An 18,496-nucleotide genomic window follows, 5' to 3' on the forward strand; every position below is an offset into this window, starting at 1 on the left:
CTGAAATTGAGGCAGTAATAAATAGCCTACGAACCAAAAATAAACCCAGAACTAGATGGATTCATAGCTGAATTCTACCAGAGGTATATCAAGAGGGGCTGGTACCATTTCTTCTGAAACCATTTCAAACAATTGAAAAGAAGACACTCCTCCCTAACTCATTTTATGAGGCCAGCATCATCCTGATACCAAAACCTGCCAGAGATATAACAAAAAAAGAAAACTTAAGGCCAATATTCCTGCTGAACATCAATGCAAAATCCTCAATAATATACTGGCAAACCAAATCCAGCAGTACATCAAAAAGCTTATCCACCATGATCAAGTTGGCTTCACCCCCCGGGATGCAAGGCTGGTTCAACATACACAAATCAATAAATGTAATTCATCACGTAAACAGAACTAAAGACAAAAACCACATGATTATCTCAGTAGATGCAGAAAAGGCCTTCAATAAAATTCAACATCCCTTCATGTTAAAAACTCTCAATAAACTAGGTATTGACAGAACATACCTCAAAATAATAAGAGCCTTTTATGACAAACCCACAGCTGATATCATACTGAATGGGCAAAAGCTGGAGGCATTCCCCTTGAAAACTGGCACAAGGCAAGGATACCCCCTCTCATCACTCCTATTCAACATAGTATTGGAAGTTCTGTCCAGGGCAAACAGGCAAGAGAAAGGGTATTCAAATAGGAAAAGAGGAAGTCAAATTTTCTCTGTTTGCAGATGAATGATCCTATATCTAGAAAACCCCATCTTTTCAGCCCAAAAGCTTCTTAAGCTGAGAAGCAACTTCAGCAAATTCTCAGGATACAAAATCAATGTTCAGAAACCACAAGCATTCCCATACACCAACAGCAGACAAGCAGAGAACCAAATCATGAGTGAACTCCCATTCACAATTGCTACAAAGAGAATAAAATACCTAGGAATATAGCTAACAAGGGAAATAAAGGACCTCTTCAAGGAGTACTACAAAACACTGCTCAAGGAAATCAGAGAGGACACAAATGGAAAAACATTCCATGCTCGTGGATAGGAAGAATTAATATTGTGAAAATGACTATAGTGCCCAAAGTAATTTATAGATTCAATACTATTCCCATAAAACTACCACTGACATTCTTCACAGAATTAGAAACAACTATTTTTTAAAATTCATATGAAGCAAAAAAAGAGCCCGTATAGCCAAGACTATCTGAAGCAAAAAGGACAAAGCTGGAAGCATCACTCTGCCTGACTTCAAACTATACTACAAAGCTACAGTAACCAAAGCAGCATGATACTGATACAAAAACAGACACATAGACCAACGGACCAGAATAGAGAACTCAGAAACAAGACCACACACCTACAACCATCTGATCTTTGAAAAACCTGACAAAAACAAGCAATGTGGAAAGGATTCCATCTTTAATAAATGGTGCTGGGGGAACTGGCTAGCCATAGGCGGAAAATTGAAACTGGACCCCTTCCTTACACCTTATACAAAGATTAACTCATGATGGATTAAAGACAAATGTAAAACCCAAAACTGTAAAAACCCTAGAAGAAAATCTAGGCAATACCATTCAGGACATAGGCTGGGCAAAGACTTCATGACGAAACATCAAAAGCAATTGCAACAAAAGCAAAAATTGACAAATGGGATCTAATTAAACTAAACAGCTTCTGCACAGCAAAAGAAACTATCATCAGAGCAAATAGACAACCCACAGAATGGGAGAAAATTTTTGCAATCTATCTATCTGACAAACGTCTAATATCCAGAATCTACAAGGAGCTTAAGCAAATTTACAAGAAAAAACAACCTCATTAAAAAGTGGGCAAAGGGTCGGGCGCAGTGGCTCAAGCCTATAATTCCAGCACTTTGGGAGGCTGAGACGGGCAGATCATGAGGTCAGGAGATCGAGACCATTCTGGCTAACATGGTGAAACCACATCTCTATTAAAAATACAAAAAAATTAGCTGGACGTAGTGGCAGGTGCCTGTAGTCCCAGCTACTCAGGAGGCTGAGTTAGGAGAATGGCATGAACCTGGGAGGCGGAGCTTGCAGTGAGCTGAGATTGCGCCACTGCACTCCAGCCTGGGTGACTGAGCGTGACTCTGTCTCCAAAAAACATAATAAAATAAAATTAAAACTAAAAAAATAAAAAGTGGGCAAAGGACATGAACAGACACTTCTCAAAAGAAGACATTCATGCAGCCAACAAACATATCAAAAAAAAGCTCAACATCATTGATTATTAGAGAAACGCAAATCAAAACCACAATGAGATACCATCTCATACCAGTCAGAATGGCAATTATTAAAAAGTCAAGAAACAACAGATACTTGCAGGGCTGCAGAGAAATAGGAACACTTTTACACTGTTGATGGGAATGTAAATTAGTCCAACCATTGTGGAAGACAGTGTGGTGATTCCTCGAAGACCTTGAAGAACAAAAGTCCAGGAATACCAGAAATAACGTTTTACCCAGCAATCCCATTACTGGGTATATACCCAAAGCAATATATATCATTCTATCATAAAGATACATGCACGCGTGTGTTCACTGCAGCACTATTCACAATAGCAAAGGCATGGAATCAACCCAAATGCCCATCAATGATAGACTGGATAAAGAAAATGTGGTACATATACAGCATGGAATACTATGCAGCCATAAAAAGGAATGAGATCATGTCCTTTGCAGGGATATAGATGGAGCTGGAAGCCATTATCTTCAGCAAACTAATGCAGAAACAGAAAATCAAACATCTCATGGTCTTATAAGTGGGAGCTGAACAATGTGAACACATGGACACAGGGAGGGGAACAACACCCACTGGGGCCTGTTGGTGGAGATGGGACAGAGGGAGAGGGAGAGCATTAGGAAAAATAGCTAATGCATGCTGGGCTTAATACCTAGGTGATGGGTTGATAGCTGGAGCAAATCACCGTGGCACACGTTTACCTACATAACAAAACCTGCACATCCTGCGCATATACCCCGAAACTTAAAATGAAATTTAAAAAAAAACTCTGCCATAACTACTCATCTCTGCTATTGTTGTGCAAATGCAGCCCTAAACAATATGTAAATGAATGAGCATGACTGTCCCGTAAAACTTTATATATACTGAAATTTTAATTTCATAGAATTTTTCCATGTCTTTAAGTATTATTCTTCTTTTCAACGTTTAAAAATGTAAAAACTGTTCTTAGTTCATGAGATCTACAAAAACAGGTGATGGACTGAATTTAGTTTGCAAAGTATAGTTTACCAACCTGATTTAGGATTTGGTTTTAAGGATATACTGTTTGCTTGCTTAACTTTATTTCCAGTTAAACAACTTTTAGCAAATTTTCTGGAATCATGTATGGTTGAAGAATAGAATTTTCTTCTTAAGGAGACTTTCAGCAGTTATTAGAGTTGCCATGTACACCAGAGTATAATACAAAAGTTAGAACACAGCAAATATACTTCACACCTAGGCTGTATAAGTAAGAAGGTACTGGTGGACTTTGTATTGCTTCAGTGTTTTCATTTTAAAAACCCAAGATCATTGCATAAATTATAGAAATTTCAAGTGAGTGGTGAGTGTTCCTAAAAAAGTATTTAAACATTTCATCTTTTGGGAAAGAAGCCCAGGATAACTCCTGGGCAGTATGTTAACAGAAGCCTTTCAGGACACAACTCTTCCTACATTTTATTGAGCCTCTAAACTGACTTTTTAGAAACTTTCCCAGTTTTCATTTCTTATCTGTGTTATTTAGGGCATCAGAGGCAGCCCAGGAAGAACAGGTCTTGCTGGGGCTCCAGGTCCTCCAGGAGTAAAGGGTTCATCAGGCTTGCCAGGAAGCCCAGGAATTCAAGGCCCAAAGGTACTTTAATATTTTGTTCCAATGGGTGAGAAGTATTGACCATCCTTTCTGGCCCTGAGTTCAATGGCTAGATCACAGGATGGTAAGATTAATAGTTTTTAATAGAATTTGGCTAATAGTAAAAGCACATTAGGAAAAGAGAAAGTATGTGGCTTTGACATATCCATCTCCAATGATAGCCACAGTGCCTGTAATTTGGCATAACAGCTCTTTGACCCAGGACTAGTGATGCTTTAAAAAATGCTATATCTTTGACTCATTTTGGTTCTTTTTCCATCTCTGTCATCTGTCTTCTCCTCCAAAACAGGGAAATCTTATTTACTTCCACATAAATACTTTCTCAAATACAATTCCTATTCCTCTGACTCTGAACCTAACCAACCAATTAATTAATCTGATAACCGTACGGACTGTTTCTTAGAGTTAATGTGACAGTAACTAAGTCTTACATTGCATTTATTGTTTGGAGTCTGTCACATGTCAATAGACTTTCCAGACAAAACCTCTTTTAGAAATATCTCATACAGGATTGACCCAGACAACTTAGAAATTAGTCCAACATCTAAAGCTCTTTCATAAAAGCCTAAGACTAAGACATTGGTACCCTTACCATTATTACCTCTTAACCTGATTTTAACAGTTCCACTTCTAAAGAATTTTCAGATTTCTGATCCATGTGGGTAAACTGAAAATCACGACCCACCTGTTTACTGTTTACAATATTAGTCTTCTGTTAATGTTTGTACCATGAATATTCCTTTGTACTAAAATCCAAAGCAGCTAAGCAAATGCTAAAGCCAGGAAAAGAAGTAAAGATCCCTACCTTTTAGGCTTGAATTTGCAATAAGAAGGATCCATATTTGTCAAGCCCCAAAATGGTATAGCTTTGTCTCAAGCCAGAGATAATTTGTTAATCTTAAAGAATCTTCGGCCAAAGTCTACCAAGCATTATTTTTCATTAACCTATTTCTACAATCCACCTGATTCCTAAATTTACTTTTAGAAATGGTGTGAAAGATATTTCAACTCCCATTTCAAAAATAAAAATCAATGAAAAAAGACTTGACTTTTAGAAATTCAATAATGTTGATTAAGTATGTACTTAAAGTGACTTTTAGGGGATAAAGACAGTTCATATCAAAGGAATCTAGGGAGACAGATAATGGAAATTTTTTATTGATGGAATTAAAAAGATAATCATGGCTAAAATCAGGGTTTACACTTCAGGAGACTACTCTTTTTCTGCTATTAGATAGCTGAATCATCTCTGGATGGTAGGGAAAACACAGAAAAATGGTATCAATTCAAAATACAAGTTCTGGCCAGACACAGTGGCTCACACTTGTAATTCTACCACTTTGGGAGGCTAATGCAGGAGGATCACTTGAGGCTAGTAGTTCAAGACCAGCTGGGCAACATAGTGAGATCCTGTCTCTACAAAAAATAAAGAATTAGCTAGGTGCAATGATGTGTGCCTGTAGTCCCAGCTACTCAGGAGACTGAGTTGGGAGGATCGCTTGAGCCCAGGAGTTTAAGGCTACAGTTAGCCATGATCACACCACTGCACTATAGCCTGGGCAAGAGAACAAGACCCCATCTCTAATAAAAAATAAAATAAATAAATAAACAAAATATAAGTTCCATCACATATAAACACACCCACACATACCACACCCTCACTATCCCCTCTCAAGCCTTACCATCCTACTAGTTTTATAGGTTCTCCCTTCCCTCTTCTTTCCACATATCACCACAATCTCTGGAATTTCCTTTTCCCACTGCTACTCTTCTGGTACATTATAATTAAATACTACTTGTGTGGAAAATATTGGTGAACAAGATGAACATGCAAAATTTGATTTCCCCAGTGCCTTGTATTTATGAGATGGGCCTAAGGATGGGCCTGCATTTGGGTTTCATTCAAAAGCCAATATGTTTATATGTTCTGATGTAAAGATCACTTTTCTTTGTTCTATCCATAGGGTGAACAAGGGCTACCTGGTCAACCTGGAATTCAAGGTAAAAGAGGTCACCGAGGAGCACAAGGTGATCAAGGACCATGTGGAGAGCCTGGCCTGAAAGGGCAGCCTGTATGTACCACCTCAGAAATTCAGCAAGCACTTATTCTACAGAACAGGCTACCACTGTACAATAATTATTATCATGTCAATTCACTTTGCAGGGAGAATATGGTGTTCAAGGTTTGACAGGTTTCCAAGGATTCCCAGGCCCTAAAGTATGTTTACATACTTTCTTCTAGTCTTCTAGCTATCTAGAAATAAAAGAGCTGTTGAAATATCAATATAGTCTCTAACTTGAGCTTTTTTAAATCTGTAAAATTTCAGTTGGTACATATTTATATATTTGAGTTTCAAATATGTCTGTTTTTAAAATTATGTAACTATACATTTCCCAGAAATTTTAGTATATGATATGATTTTGTTTTCTTTCATCCCTTTTCCCAAGCAGTTTATGAAAATTTTCAAACATACAGCAATGTTGAGAAAATTTTACAGTAAATGCCTATACCCGTTACCTAAATTTTACCATTAACATTTTACCCTGCTGGCATTATCATGCTTATCCATCTATATATCCCTCTCTCCCATCATTGGTGTATTTCTAAGTAAATTGTAGGACTCAGTACACTTCTTTCTGAATACTTCAGCATGCACAACAGTATTATATTCCATTTTAAAAAGAGCAATTCTTGACAGATTGATATAATTTTGTAAAATGTTCATATAGAGCTACAAATTTTATCTTTTTGTTTCTTATTGTACATCTAGGGTCCCGAAGGGGATGCTGGCATTGTCGGGATATCAGGTCCTAAAGGTCCTATTGGACACAGAGTAAGTGTAAAGTCATTCTGCCTACCAGAAATTGTGGTTCTTTGCTTATTGTAGGGCTTAAGAGCTCTGAATGTAATGTACTTCAAGTAAATAACTTAATGAAATGACTTTTAAGATAGAAACTCATAAGGGCACATTCAGAATTCAATCTTTTGCAGTTCATATATTAGTTTGAGCAAAATACCTCATAGACCCCTCGTACTTCCTAGTCTTACTTAAAAAAAAAAAATCATCAGAATTACTGTGAAGACTGGATAATGTATTTATTAACTCACACCAGGAACAAAAACATACAGCAATTTCACGTTATAAGCATTAATACAACCAGAGACCACCTCCATGCACCACCTGGAAGAAGCTTGTGTATGACCAGAGCTCTTCAGACCAGACTGAAAATGTTTCCCAATAGCTGTGTTTTCCCAGGTCAGGGGCAGGTATCCCAAGAGAGTGATGAGGAACCGCTTAAATAGTTGCAAAAAGCAGGGTCTGAAGAACTCCAATTAGCAATGAGTGCTTGTAATTGCAAATTGTAGAGAATATAAATAGGACAAATAAGCCACCAGTGGTTACTGATTATTGTTTTTAGTTTTTAGTTTTGTTTTATTTTAGTTTTTATTAATCAAAGCTTTCTAATTGATGAGATGTTCTGTAAAACTGAAAAAAAAACTGAAAAGAAAAAAATTTAAAACTTGAAGTAATGGTTTGGCTATGGTAGTAGCATCTCTATGACTAATAGCAGCTGCAGGGGCAAGTGTAGAAAAAGCAGAGAGAGGAAGAAGGGAAGCAGTTCAGATGTAGGATAAAAGTATCTTAAATAACTATTAAATGAAAGTCAAACTTCTAAAATCCTATACCGCTTTCCTCTTACAATAAATTGTTTTCAATAATGCAAAAATGTTTTTTGTCCTTGCAATAGTTTGCTGAGAGTATGGTTTCCAGCTTCATCCATGTCCCTACAAAGGACATGAACTCATCATTTTTTATGGCTGCATAGTATTCCATGATGTATATGTGCCACATTTTCTTAATCCAGTCTATCATACATATGTGCCACATTTTCTTAATCCAGTCTATCATACATATGTAACTAACCTGCACGTTGTGCACATGTACCCTAAAACTTAAAGTATAATTTTAAAAATTGCAAAAAGGGCCAGATGCAGTGGCTCACACCTGTAATCCCAGCACTTTGGGAGGCCAAGGCGGGTGGATTGCTTGAGGTCAGGAGTTTGAGACCAGCCTGATCGATATGGTAAAACCCCATCTCTAATAAAAATATAAAAAATTTAGCTGGGCATGGTGGCACAGGCCTGTAATCCCAGCTACTCGGAAGGCTGAGGCAGGAGACTCACTTGAACCCAGGAGGTGAAGGTTACAGTGAGCCGAGATGGCACCACTGCACTCCAGCCTGGGTGACAGCAAGACTCCATCTCAATTAAAACAATACTAATTCAAAAAATAATGCAAAGAGGAGTATGATCATGGTAATTGTTTAAAGACCTTTCTGAATGTTTCTTCAGCTATAAATATATTAGTTATTTTCATGATTTCTGAAGAACCACGGAAGCTGAAGTTTGTAGGAAAAAACTAAAATGGGCATTTTGTATTCACTGAGAAATTATAGACTCTCTTCCTACTTTGGGAGGAATTGACCAGAAATCCAGCTTATTCAAGGTTATCTTGAATAACCAAATAACAGCTTAAAGTTTTAAAAGCACTTTTCATATTTAATTCTCACAATGGCCCTATGAAGTAGATGTTCTTATTCCTGTTTTACAGATGAAGAACTGAAGTTTAGTTGGTCACATATGCTGCTCTCTGGTTCCTTACTGTACTTTTTCTCTATTTCATGCTTCATGTTACCCAAACATCTGCTCTTTCAACATCTGCACAGAAATTTATTCAAAACCTAGTTCATCATTCTATTCTTTTTTATATAAAGTAGTTTTATTTGTTATATAATAACATACATGTACAATGCATCTTTGAAGTTATCACCACATAAAAATCATAATGCTAATTCATCAGTTTTTTAGAAATTATACAGATGTAACTCTCCTGATAGGAGACTTTAATAATATGCAGAATTGTGTCACATACCGTTAACAAAGATTATTATAATTTATGCTAATACTGTAAGATTTTATACTAAAAAGGATAATTATGTAGACATGGCTCTTTTACCATTGTACAAGAGATTCTGTGGAGTTTTTTTTTTTTTTAATTATACTAACAGTGAGACTGTTTTTCTTTTATCTCAACAGGGAAACACTGGTCCACTTGGCAGAGAAGGTATAATAGGCCCAACAGGTAGAACTGTAAGTTTATCATAATACAAGTCTTTTGTACTCTTTTTTTTTCTTTAATCCTATTTCTAGAATAATCTACAAAGAATTAGCCTGGGTATTTGAGAAGGAAATGGAAAAAAATAGATGTACATTTTCTTCTGGAAGATGATTCCTGAGAAGTTAGGGACCATATGTGTAATGAAGACAGTGTAACTAAGTAGGTAGGTGTTTATAATTGCAGTTGAGAAAAGAAAATAGAACTGAGTCAGGAAGGGGAGAGCGTTATAAACATAGAGATGAACTCCTGAGCAGTAAAAATAAATTTTTCTTCTGAAGGAAAGAACATAGGTAGCAAAAGATGTGCAGACATCCAACATTTGAGTTTTTGGAAGTACCCACTATAAAGGAAGGAAAGAATCATTAGAGAGAATAGCAAGTGTTTCAAGAAAGGAGTAGTCAACAGTAATCTTTGAGAGAATAAGTTGCAGTAGAAGATAGAGTACAGGTTACAGTGATGAAGGAAGTAGAGGAAAATATTTAATAATAATGTTCCTTAAATTCTTACAACAAACTTTTGCAGTAGATATTATTTTCATTTAACAGATGAGGAGACAGATGAGGTTTATGGAGGTTCATCTGGTCATTCAAGGTGATAGACCTGGTGAATTACATAGCTGGTGTTTCTTCAAGACCAGCGCTCTTTCCACTCCATTCAAGCTGTGTCTGGAGAGGAAATTGAGGTATTATATATGCCAGTGCTTTAAGAAATTTGGCTATGAAATAAAACATAAAAGTGAGACAATGATTGGTCAAGTGATGTTGGGAAAGTTTTCCAGTATTGATAATAGTATAAACAAACAAGGAGCACAGTAGAAAGGGTCAAATTGAGACTTAGAGAGGAAAGATTCATTCTATCTAGGGAATTAATATTTTGAATTATTTGAAAGTTATTTATAGACACAGACAATTTAAAAACATAAAAATAGAATGCTTCAAGTGTTTAGTACCACTATTCTCTTTGATAAATTTAGAGAAGAAACCACCAAAGTTACTGGATATGTAAACAAAAGAAGTAAAACGTATAACTCAGTATTTCTGTAGACTTTCAACATTTGCCACTCGGAGCTATATAAGATTGTAAGTGGGAGAATTCTCATATTTCAGTGAGTGGTTCTTCAACAAGCTAAGGGACACATACTGTTTTGATTACAGAATTATTGTTCTCCTCTGTCAAAAATATGATGTATTAATTGGTCAAGGAAAATGTAATTTTAAAATTACTTAATTAAAATATCTTACTGTGTTTTGTTTATAGATAGTTCTTAAAGACCCTTATAATATTCAGCATATACATCGATTTTTCCATATTCAATTTTTTCCATTCTGAGAAGAAAAGTTCATTATGAAAGAATAAGCATTTGAGATTGGAGAAAACATTGGGAAAAAAAATACCGGTGAGGGGTGACAGGCTTGGAAATTTGTAAATGAAACTATATGGTAATACAAAGAAATAAACAGATCGGTGTAACAGACTAGAGCCCAGAATTTGATCTTAAGTATATATAGGAATTTACTTATAACAAAAATGGCATATAATTGAGGAAGCTTTGGCTGCAAATAATAGGAACCCTGAACCAAAGTACTTTTAGCAATAAGAAAATTTGTATCACATTATAGGAAGGGCTTCAGATTTGGTTAATTTGGTGACTCAATTATCTCATCCAAGACCAGGTTATTGTGTATCTCTTATATCTCTATGTCTCTACCCTGATATCCTGAATGTTGGCTTCATAATTAGGCTTATAGCAAGATGACTACAACTTCTCAAGAACTACATCCAGATATAATTATCCAAAGGAAAAAAAAATGACATAAAGTACTATTGTGGCAAAAATAAGAATTTTTTAGAAGTCTCCGATTACATTTTTTTCATATCTAATTGGCTAGCATTCAGCCAGATGCTCACTCCTACGTCAGTGACAGGGAAGAGAGATGGAATTACTTTGAGTATCCTCCTGCTATAAGAAATTGGAACACAGCCTGGGCAACATAGTGAGACCCCCATCATATAAAAATAAATTAGCTGTGTGTGGTGGTACATGCCTACAGCCCTAGCTACTTGGGAGGCTAAGACAGGAGGATTGCTTGAGCCCAGGAGTTCCAGGCTACAGTGAGTTGATTGCAACCACTGCACTCCAGCCTGTGCAAACAGAGTGAGACCCCATCTCTTTAAAAAAGAAGAAAGAGAAATTGGAACCCCATTTGCCAAAATTATTTTACTCCTAGATGAACTTTTAACGACTTTAATGTAAAAAATAAAACAATAAAAATCTTAGAAGAGGCCAAGCGCAGTGGCTCATGCTTGTAATCCCAGCACTTTGGGAGGCCGAGGTGGGCAGATCACCTGAGGTCAGAAGTTCAAGACCAGCCTGGCCAACATGGTGAAACTTCATCTCTACTAAAAATACAAAATTAGCTGGGTGTGGCGGTACATGCCGGTAATCCCAGCTACCTGGGAGGCTGAGGCAGGAGAATCTCTTAAACCTGGGAGACAGAGGTTGCAGTGAGCCAAGATCATGCCGTTGCACTCTAGCCTGAGCAATAAGAGTGAAACTCCGTCTCAAAAAAAAAAAAAAAAAAAAATTGAAGAATAATCTAGAAAACTAACATGTAGCTTAAGGATTGGGGAGACCTGTAAAAGAACAGAAAGTATATTTGAATACTTGAAAATTTTTTTTCATTTTGTATGGAAAAAAGATTCCATGAATAAAGTTTAAAAGTACTATTGATTGGGAAAAATATTTACAAAGCATACAATATATAACAGGTTAATATACAAAGAGCTCAGTTGGGCACAGTAGTTCACACCTGTATTACCAGCACTTTGGGAGGCTGAGGCTGGAAGATTGCTTGAGCACAGGAGTTTAGACCAGCCTTGGCAATATAGTGAGATCCCATCTCTACAAAAAAATTTAAAATGAGCCTGGCATAGTGGCAGATGCCTGTAGTCCCAGCTACTCAAGAGGCTGAGGTGGGAAGACCACTTGATCTGAGGAAGTTGAGGCTATAGGGAGCCATGATCGTGCCACTGCACTCCAGCCTGGGCAAAAAAAATTAAAAAATTAAAAATTGTCTACCTATCTGTTGATATGGATATGTGTATGTATCTAGAGATAGATAGATAAATAGATAGATAGATAGATAGATAGATAGAGATAGAGACATACACACACATATACCAAGAGCTCTTATAGTTTGAAAAAGAGAGAAAGTTCAATAGAAAAATGAAAAGCATTCCATCAAAAAAGTAGCCAGTGGAGAAAAAAAGAACAAATCCAAAAGTTCAACTATTGTTTTATAATAAAAAGACACTCACCTAAATTTAAGTCAGAGAAATGCAAATTAAAGTAAAATAAGATATTACATTTAACTTCTCAGAAGGGAATATAGGAGAAAACAGTACTCTCATTGATCACTGGTAAAAATGTGAATTACAGACTTTATGGAAAGATTTGTTAAATATAGGTACATATTATTTAACAAAACAGTTCCACTTTGAGGAATTTATCCCATAGGTATAAAAGCACCCAATACACTAATGAAATTTTGCAAAGACTTTTTTTATAATACAGCTTGTATTGGAAAAAAAAATTGAAATTACATGAATACTCATTTCTAAAGGAATGATTGGGTAAGTTATAGGTTAGCCATTTCATGGAATATTATGCAATTATTTAAAAGAATTTATTATATCTAGTTTGGCTGACTCAGTTATTTCACAATGTATTGTTAAGTGAGATGCATAGACGAGTATATAATATGATTCCAATATTTTAAAACATGAGCAATATTTCTCATACATACCTAAATGTATTTGTCAATATTTGATTAGAAAAAGGTATGAAAACATACATACCAGGTTGTTAATACTGGGTAGGGTGTGGAAGAGGGTGTATATTTTTTTTTTAAGTGCTGTGTAGATATCTTAAAAATCAGAGTCCAGGCGCAGTGGCTCACTCCTGTAATCTCAGCACTTTGGGAGGCTGAGGCGGGTGGATCACGAGGTCAGGAGATTGAGATCATCCTGGCCAACATGGTGAAACCCCATCTCTACTGAAAATACAAAAATTATCTGGGCTTAGTGGTATGCTCCTGTAGTCCCAACTACTCAGGAGGCTGGGGCAGGAGAATCGCTTGAACCCAGGAGGTGGAGGTTGTAGTGAGCTGAGATCATGCCACTGCACTCCAGCCTGGTGACAGAGCGAGACTCCATCTCAAAAATAAATAAATAAATAAATAAGTTTTTTTAAGTTAATACCCTAGTTTAAAATGAATTGAGACAAGATGAGAAACACAGAAGTAATATAAATGGTGAATAAATGTTAAGATAGTATTCTTAGCTTGCAAATTAACAAAGAACATGACATAGATCAGAAGAAATATACACTTCCATTTTTGCAGGTGTGTATGTAATTTCAAACTAACTTTCTGGAAGACAGTCTTTAACAAAAATTTTAGACTGTAAGGGTATCTCTCACAACACTGCTAACAATGACAAAAATTAGCAAAAAGTCTAATAATAGCAAATTTAAAATATTATCATAGTATATTAAATACTAGGTAAGATTATTAAATATTTTAATTATCTAAAAGAATGTATATTGACATGGAAGAGCATTCATATTATATTTATGAAGGTATAAATTCAAGTTACAGAGAAGATAAATAGTATTATCTCATTTTTTACATATATATACAAAAAATTTTCAAAAGGATGAACAGGAAAATATTAACACGTTTTAAAAGCAGTAGGTCCACCCAGCAACAGCAAACTACATTCGTTTCAAGTGCATATGGAACGTTCACCAAAATAGAAGATGTTATGGGCCATAAAACAAATTTTACTAAATGTAAAAGAACTGAGGTCATAGAAGATATATTCTCTTGCCAATGGAATTAAACTAGAAATCAATAACAGAAAGATAATAGGAAAATCTCCAAACACTTGAAAATTAAATCACATACTTCTAAATAATCCATGGATCAAAGAGCAAGTCTCCAAGAACATTAGAAGATATTTTAAACTGCACGGAAACGTATACAACATATCAAAATTTGCAAGAAAGAGAAGGGAAACCATCCCAGAAACAGGGTTTTCAAAAGTTAAGAAAAACAAATATTAGAAGAATTTAACCTGAATTTAGAATTTCCTTTTTAAATTGTTTTGTATATGATTGTCAGATAAGCTGTTTTGACTTAATTGAATGAATAAGTAGTTATCTCAGTCTCATCTTAAGGTTAGAACTAGGAATAGCAAAGCAGACAACATGATGAATCACTAAAGATTTTTTGTTTGCTTTGCTTTATTTAGGAAAAGAACACTAGAACTTATACAATTTAACAAAACAGGTCTTACTACATAGAAAAAGCAAAAATATAAATTGTCATGTTTCTACATATAATGACCTCAGCTACATTTAATACATAACTATCAATAACACTGAACTAACATCTTTTTTTTTTCTTTTAGGGACCCAGAGGTGAAAAGGGCTTTAGAGGTGAAACTGTAAGTTTAACTAAATTTGTGATTATAGTAACCCTGACACTAGGCTATAAGCTCCATGAAAGCAAGGACCCTGTTACAGTTATTCATTATTATGTCTCTGATACTTGTAGAATAAAAATAAAATTGCAGTTCTCAGGAAGTAGAATTAACCGATGTGGTAAAAGAGACTTAGACTCACACAATAATAATGGGAGACTTTAACACCCCACTGTCAATATTAGACAGATCAATGAGACAGAAAATTAACAAGGATATCCAGGACTTGAACTCAGCTCTGGACCAAGCGGACCTAGTAGACATCTGCAGAACTCTCCACCCCAAATCAACAGCATATACATTCTTCTCAGCACCACATCGCACTTATTCTAAAATTGACCACATAATTGGAAGTGAAACACTCCTCAGCAAATGTAAAAGAACAGAAATCACAACAAACTGTCTCTCAGACAACACTGCAATCAAATTAGAACTCAGGGTTAAGAATCTCACTCAAAACTGCACAACTACATGGAAACAGAACAACCTGCTCCTGAATGACTACTGGGTAAATAATGAAATGAAGGCAGAAATAAAGATGTTCTTTGAAACCAGTGAGAACAAAGACACAACGTACCAGAATCTCTGGGATACATTTAAAGCAGTGTATAGAGGGAAATTTATAGCACTAAATGCCCACAAGAGAAAGCAGGAAAGATCTAAAATTGACACCCTAACATCACAATTAAAAGAACTAGAGAAGCAAGAGCAAACAAATTCAAAAGCTAGCAGAAGGCAAGAAATAACTAAGATCAGAGCAGAACTGAAAGAGATAGAGACAAAAAAAACCCTTCAAAAAATCAAAGAATCCAGGAGCTGGTATTTTGAAGTGATCAACAAAATTGATAGACCGCTAGCAAGACTAATAAAGAAGAAAAGAGAGAAGAATCAAATATACGCAATAAAAAATGATAAAGGGTTATCACCAGCGATCCCACAGAAATACAAACCACTATCAGAGAATACTATAAGCACCTCTATGCAGATAAACTAGAAAATCTAAAAGAAATGGATAAATTCCTGGACACATACACCCTCCCAAGACTAAACCAGGAAGAAGTTGAATCTCTGAATAGACCAATGACAAGCTCTGAAATTGAGGCAATAATTAATAGCCTACCAACCAAAAAAAAGTCCAGGACCAAACATATTCACAGCCGAATTCTAATAGAGGTACAAGGAGGAGCTGGTACCATTTCTTCTGAAACTATTCCGATCAATAGAAAACAAAGAAATCTTCCCTAACTCATTTTATGAGCCCAGCATCATCCTGATACTAAAGCCCGGCAGAGACACAACAAAAAAAGAGAATTTTAGGCAATATCCCTGATGAACATCAATGCAAAAATCCTCAATAAAATACTGGCAAACCAAATCCAGCAGTACATCAAAAAGCTTACCCACCACGATCAAGTCGCCTTCATCCCTGGGATGCAAGGCTCGTTCGACATACGCAAATCAATAAGCATAATCCGTCACATAGACAGAAACAATGACAAAAACCACATGATTATCTCAATAGATGCACAAAAGGCCTTCGACAAAATTCAACAGCCTTTCATGCCAAAACTCTCAATAAACTAGATATCAATGGAACATATCTCAACATAATAAGAGCTATTTATGACAAACCCACAGCCAATATCATACTGAATAGGCAAAAACTGGAAGCATTCCCTTTGAAAACTGCCACAAAACAAGGATACCCTCTCTCACCACTCCTAGTCAACATAGTGTTGGAAGTTCTGGCCAGGGAAATCAGGCAAGAGAAAGAAATAAAGGGTATTCAAATAGGAAGAGAGGAAGTCAAATTGTCTCCGTTAGCAGATGACATGATTATATATTTAGAAAACCCCATCGTCTCAGCCCCAAATCTCCTTAAGCTGATAAGAAACTTCAGCAAAGTCTCAGGATACAAAATCAATGTGCAAAAATCACAAGCACTCCTATACACCAATAACAGACAAACAGAGAGCCAAATCATGAGTGAACTCCCATTCACAATAGCTACTAAGAGAATAAAATACCTAGGAATCCAACTTACAAGGGAAGTGAAGGACCTCTTCAAGGAAAACTACAAACCACTACTCAAGGAAATAAGAGAGGACACAAACAAATGGAAAAACATTCCATGCTCATGAATAGGAAGAATCAATATTGTCAAAATGGTCATACTGCCTAAAGTAATTTATAGATTCAATGCTATCCCCATCAAGCTACCAATGACTTACTTCACAGAATTGGAAAAAACTACTTCAAACTTCGTTTGAAATCAAAAAAGAGCCCACATAGTCAAGACAATCCTGGGCAAAAAGAATAAAGCTGGAGTCATCACACTACCTGACTTCAAACTTTACTACAAGACTATAGTAACCAAAATAGCATGGTACTGTTACCAAAACAGATATATAGACCAATGGAACAGAACGGAGGCCTCAGAAATAACACCACACATCTACCACCATCTGATCTTTGACAAACCTGACACACACAAGCAATGGAGAAAAGATTCCCTATTTAATAAATGGTGTTGGGAAAACTGGCTTGCCATATGCAGAAAACTGGAATTGGACCCCTTCCTTACACCTTATACAAAAATCCACTCAAGATGGATCAAAGACTTAAACATAAGACCTAGGACCATAAAAATCCTAGAAGAAAACCTGGGCAATACCATTCAGGACATAGGCATGGGCAAAGACTTCATCTCTAAAACACCAAAAGCAATGACAACAAAAGCCAAAATTGACAAATGGGATCTAATTAAACTAAAGAGCTTCTGCACAGCAAAAGAAACTATCATCAGAGTGAATAGGCAACCTACAGAATGGTAGAAAATTTTTGCAGTCTATCCATCTGACAAAGGGCTAATATCCAGAATCTACAAAGAACTTAAACAAATTTATAAGAAAAAAGCAAACAACCGCATCAAAAAATGGGCAAAGGTTATGAACAGACACTTCTCAAAAGAAGACATTTATGCAGCCAACAGACATATGAAAAAATGCTCATCATCACTGGCCATCAGAGAAATGCAAATCAAAACCACAATGAGATACCATCTCACACCAGTTAGAATGGCGATCATTAAAAAATCAGGCAACAACAGATGCTGGAGAGGTTGTGGAAAAATAGGAATGCTTTTACACTGTTGGTGAGAGTGTAAATTAGTTCAACCATTGTGAGAGACAGTGTGGCGATTCCTCAAGGATCTAGAACTAGAAATACCATTTGACCCAGCAATCCCATTACTGGGCATATACCCAAAGGATTATAAATCATTCTACGATAAAGACACATGCACACGTATGTTTATTGTGGCACTATTCACAATAGCAAAGACCTGGAACCAACCCAAATGTCCATCAGTAATAGACTGGATTAAGAAAATGTGGCACATATACACCATCAAATACTATGCAGCCATAAAAAAGGATGAGTTCATGTCCTTTGCAGGGACATGGATGAAGCTGGAAACCATCATTCTCAGCAAACTATCACAAGATCAGAAAACCAAACACCACATGTTCTCACTCATAATTGGGAGTTGAAAAATGAGAACACATGGACACAGGGAGGGGAACATCACACACCGGGGCCTGTCGGGAGTCAGAGGCTAGGGGAGGGATAACATTAGGAGAAATACCTAATGTAGGTGATGGGTTGATGGGTGCAGCAAACCACCATGGCACCTATATACCTAGGTAACAAACCTGCATGTTCTGCACATGTAACCCAGAACTAAAACCCTATGTGGCAGATTGCAGTGAAATCTGATAAACCCTAAACATGTTTAAGAACCCGCCAATCACTTCTTCCTGGATCACTGTGTGAAATGGATTATTTGCCTTGCCAGGTATCAGGAGATGGGATACGG

At 36.2% G+C, this 18,496-nt stretch overlaps 1 protein-coding gene across 8 annotated transcripts in view; it reads left to right on the forward strand.

Annotated features, from left to right (window-relative positions):
* COL24A1 (collagen type XXIV alpha 1 chain) overlaps nt 1-18,496 on the forward strand; it is a 428,817-nt gene that overhangs the window by 373,926 nt on the left and 36,395 nt on the right. For 7 of the 8 annotated variants that reach the window (XM_063653313.1, XM_054478067.2, XM_063653314.1 and 4 more), the window contains 6 exons: nt 3,770-3,877; nt 5,860-5,967; nt 6,060-6,113; nt 6,667-6,729; nt 8,994-9,047; nt 14,548-14,583. In XM_063653313.1, coding sequence (XP_063509383.1) covers nt 3,770-3,877; nt 5,860-5,967; nt 6,060-6,113; nt 6,667-6,729; nt 8,994-9,047; nt 14,548-14,583 — 423 coding nt within the window. The remainder of the gene's footprint in view (nt 1-3,769; nt 3,878-5,859; nt 5,968-6,059; nt 6,114-6,666; nt 6,730-8,993; nt 9,048-14,547; nt 14,584-18,496) is intronic. The other variant, XM_063653316.1, reaches the window with a different exon arrangement.

This window comes from Pongo pygmaeus, chromosome 1 (assembly GCF_028885625.2).
Source record: "Pongo pygmaeus isolate AG05252 chromosome 1, NHGRI_mPonPyg2-v2.0_pri, whole genome shotgun sequence".
NCBI lineage: Eukaryota > Metazoa > Chordata > Mammalia > Primates > Hominidae > Pongo > Pongo pygmaeus.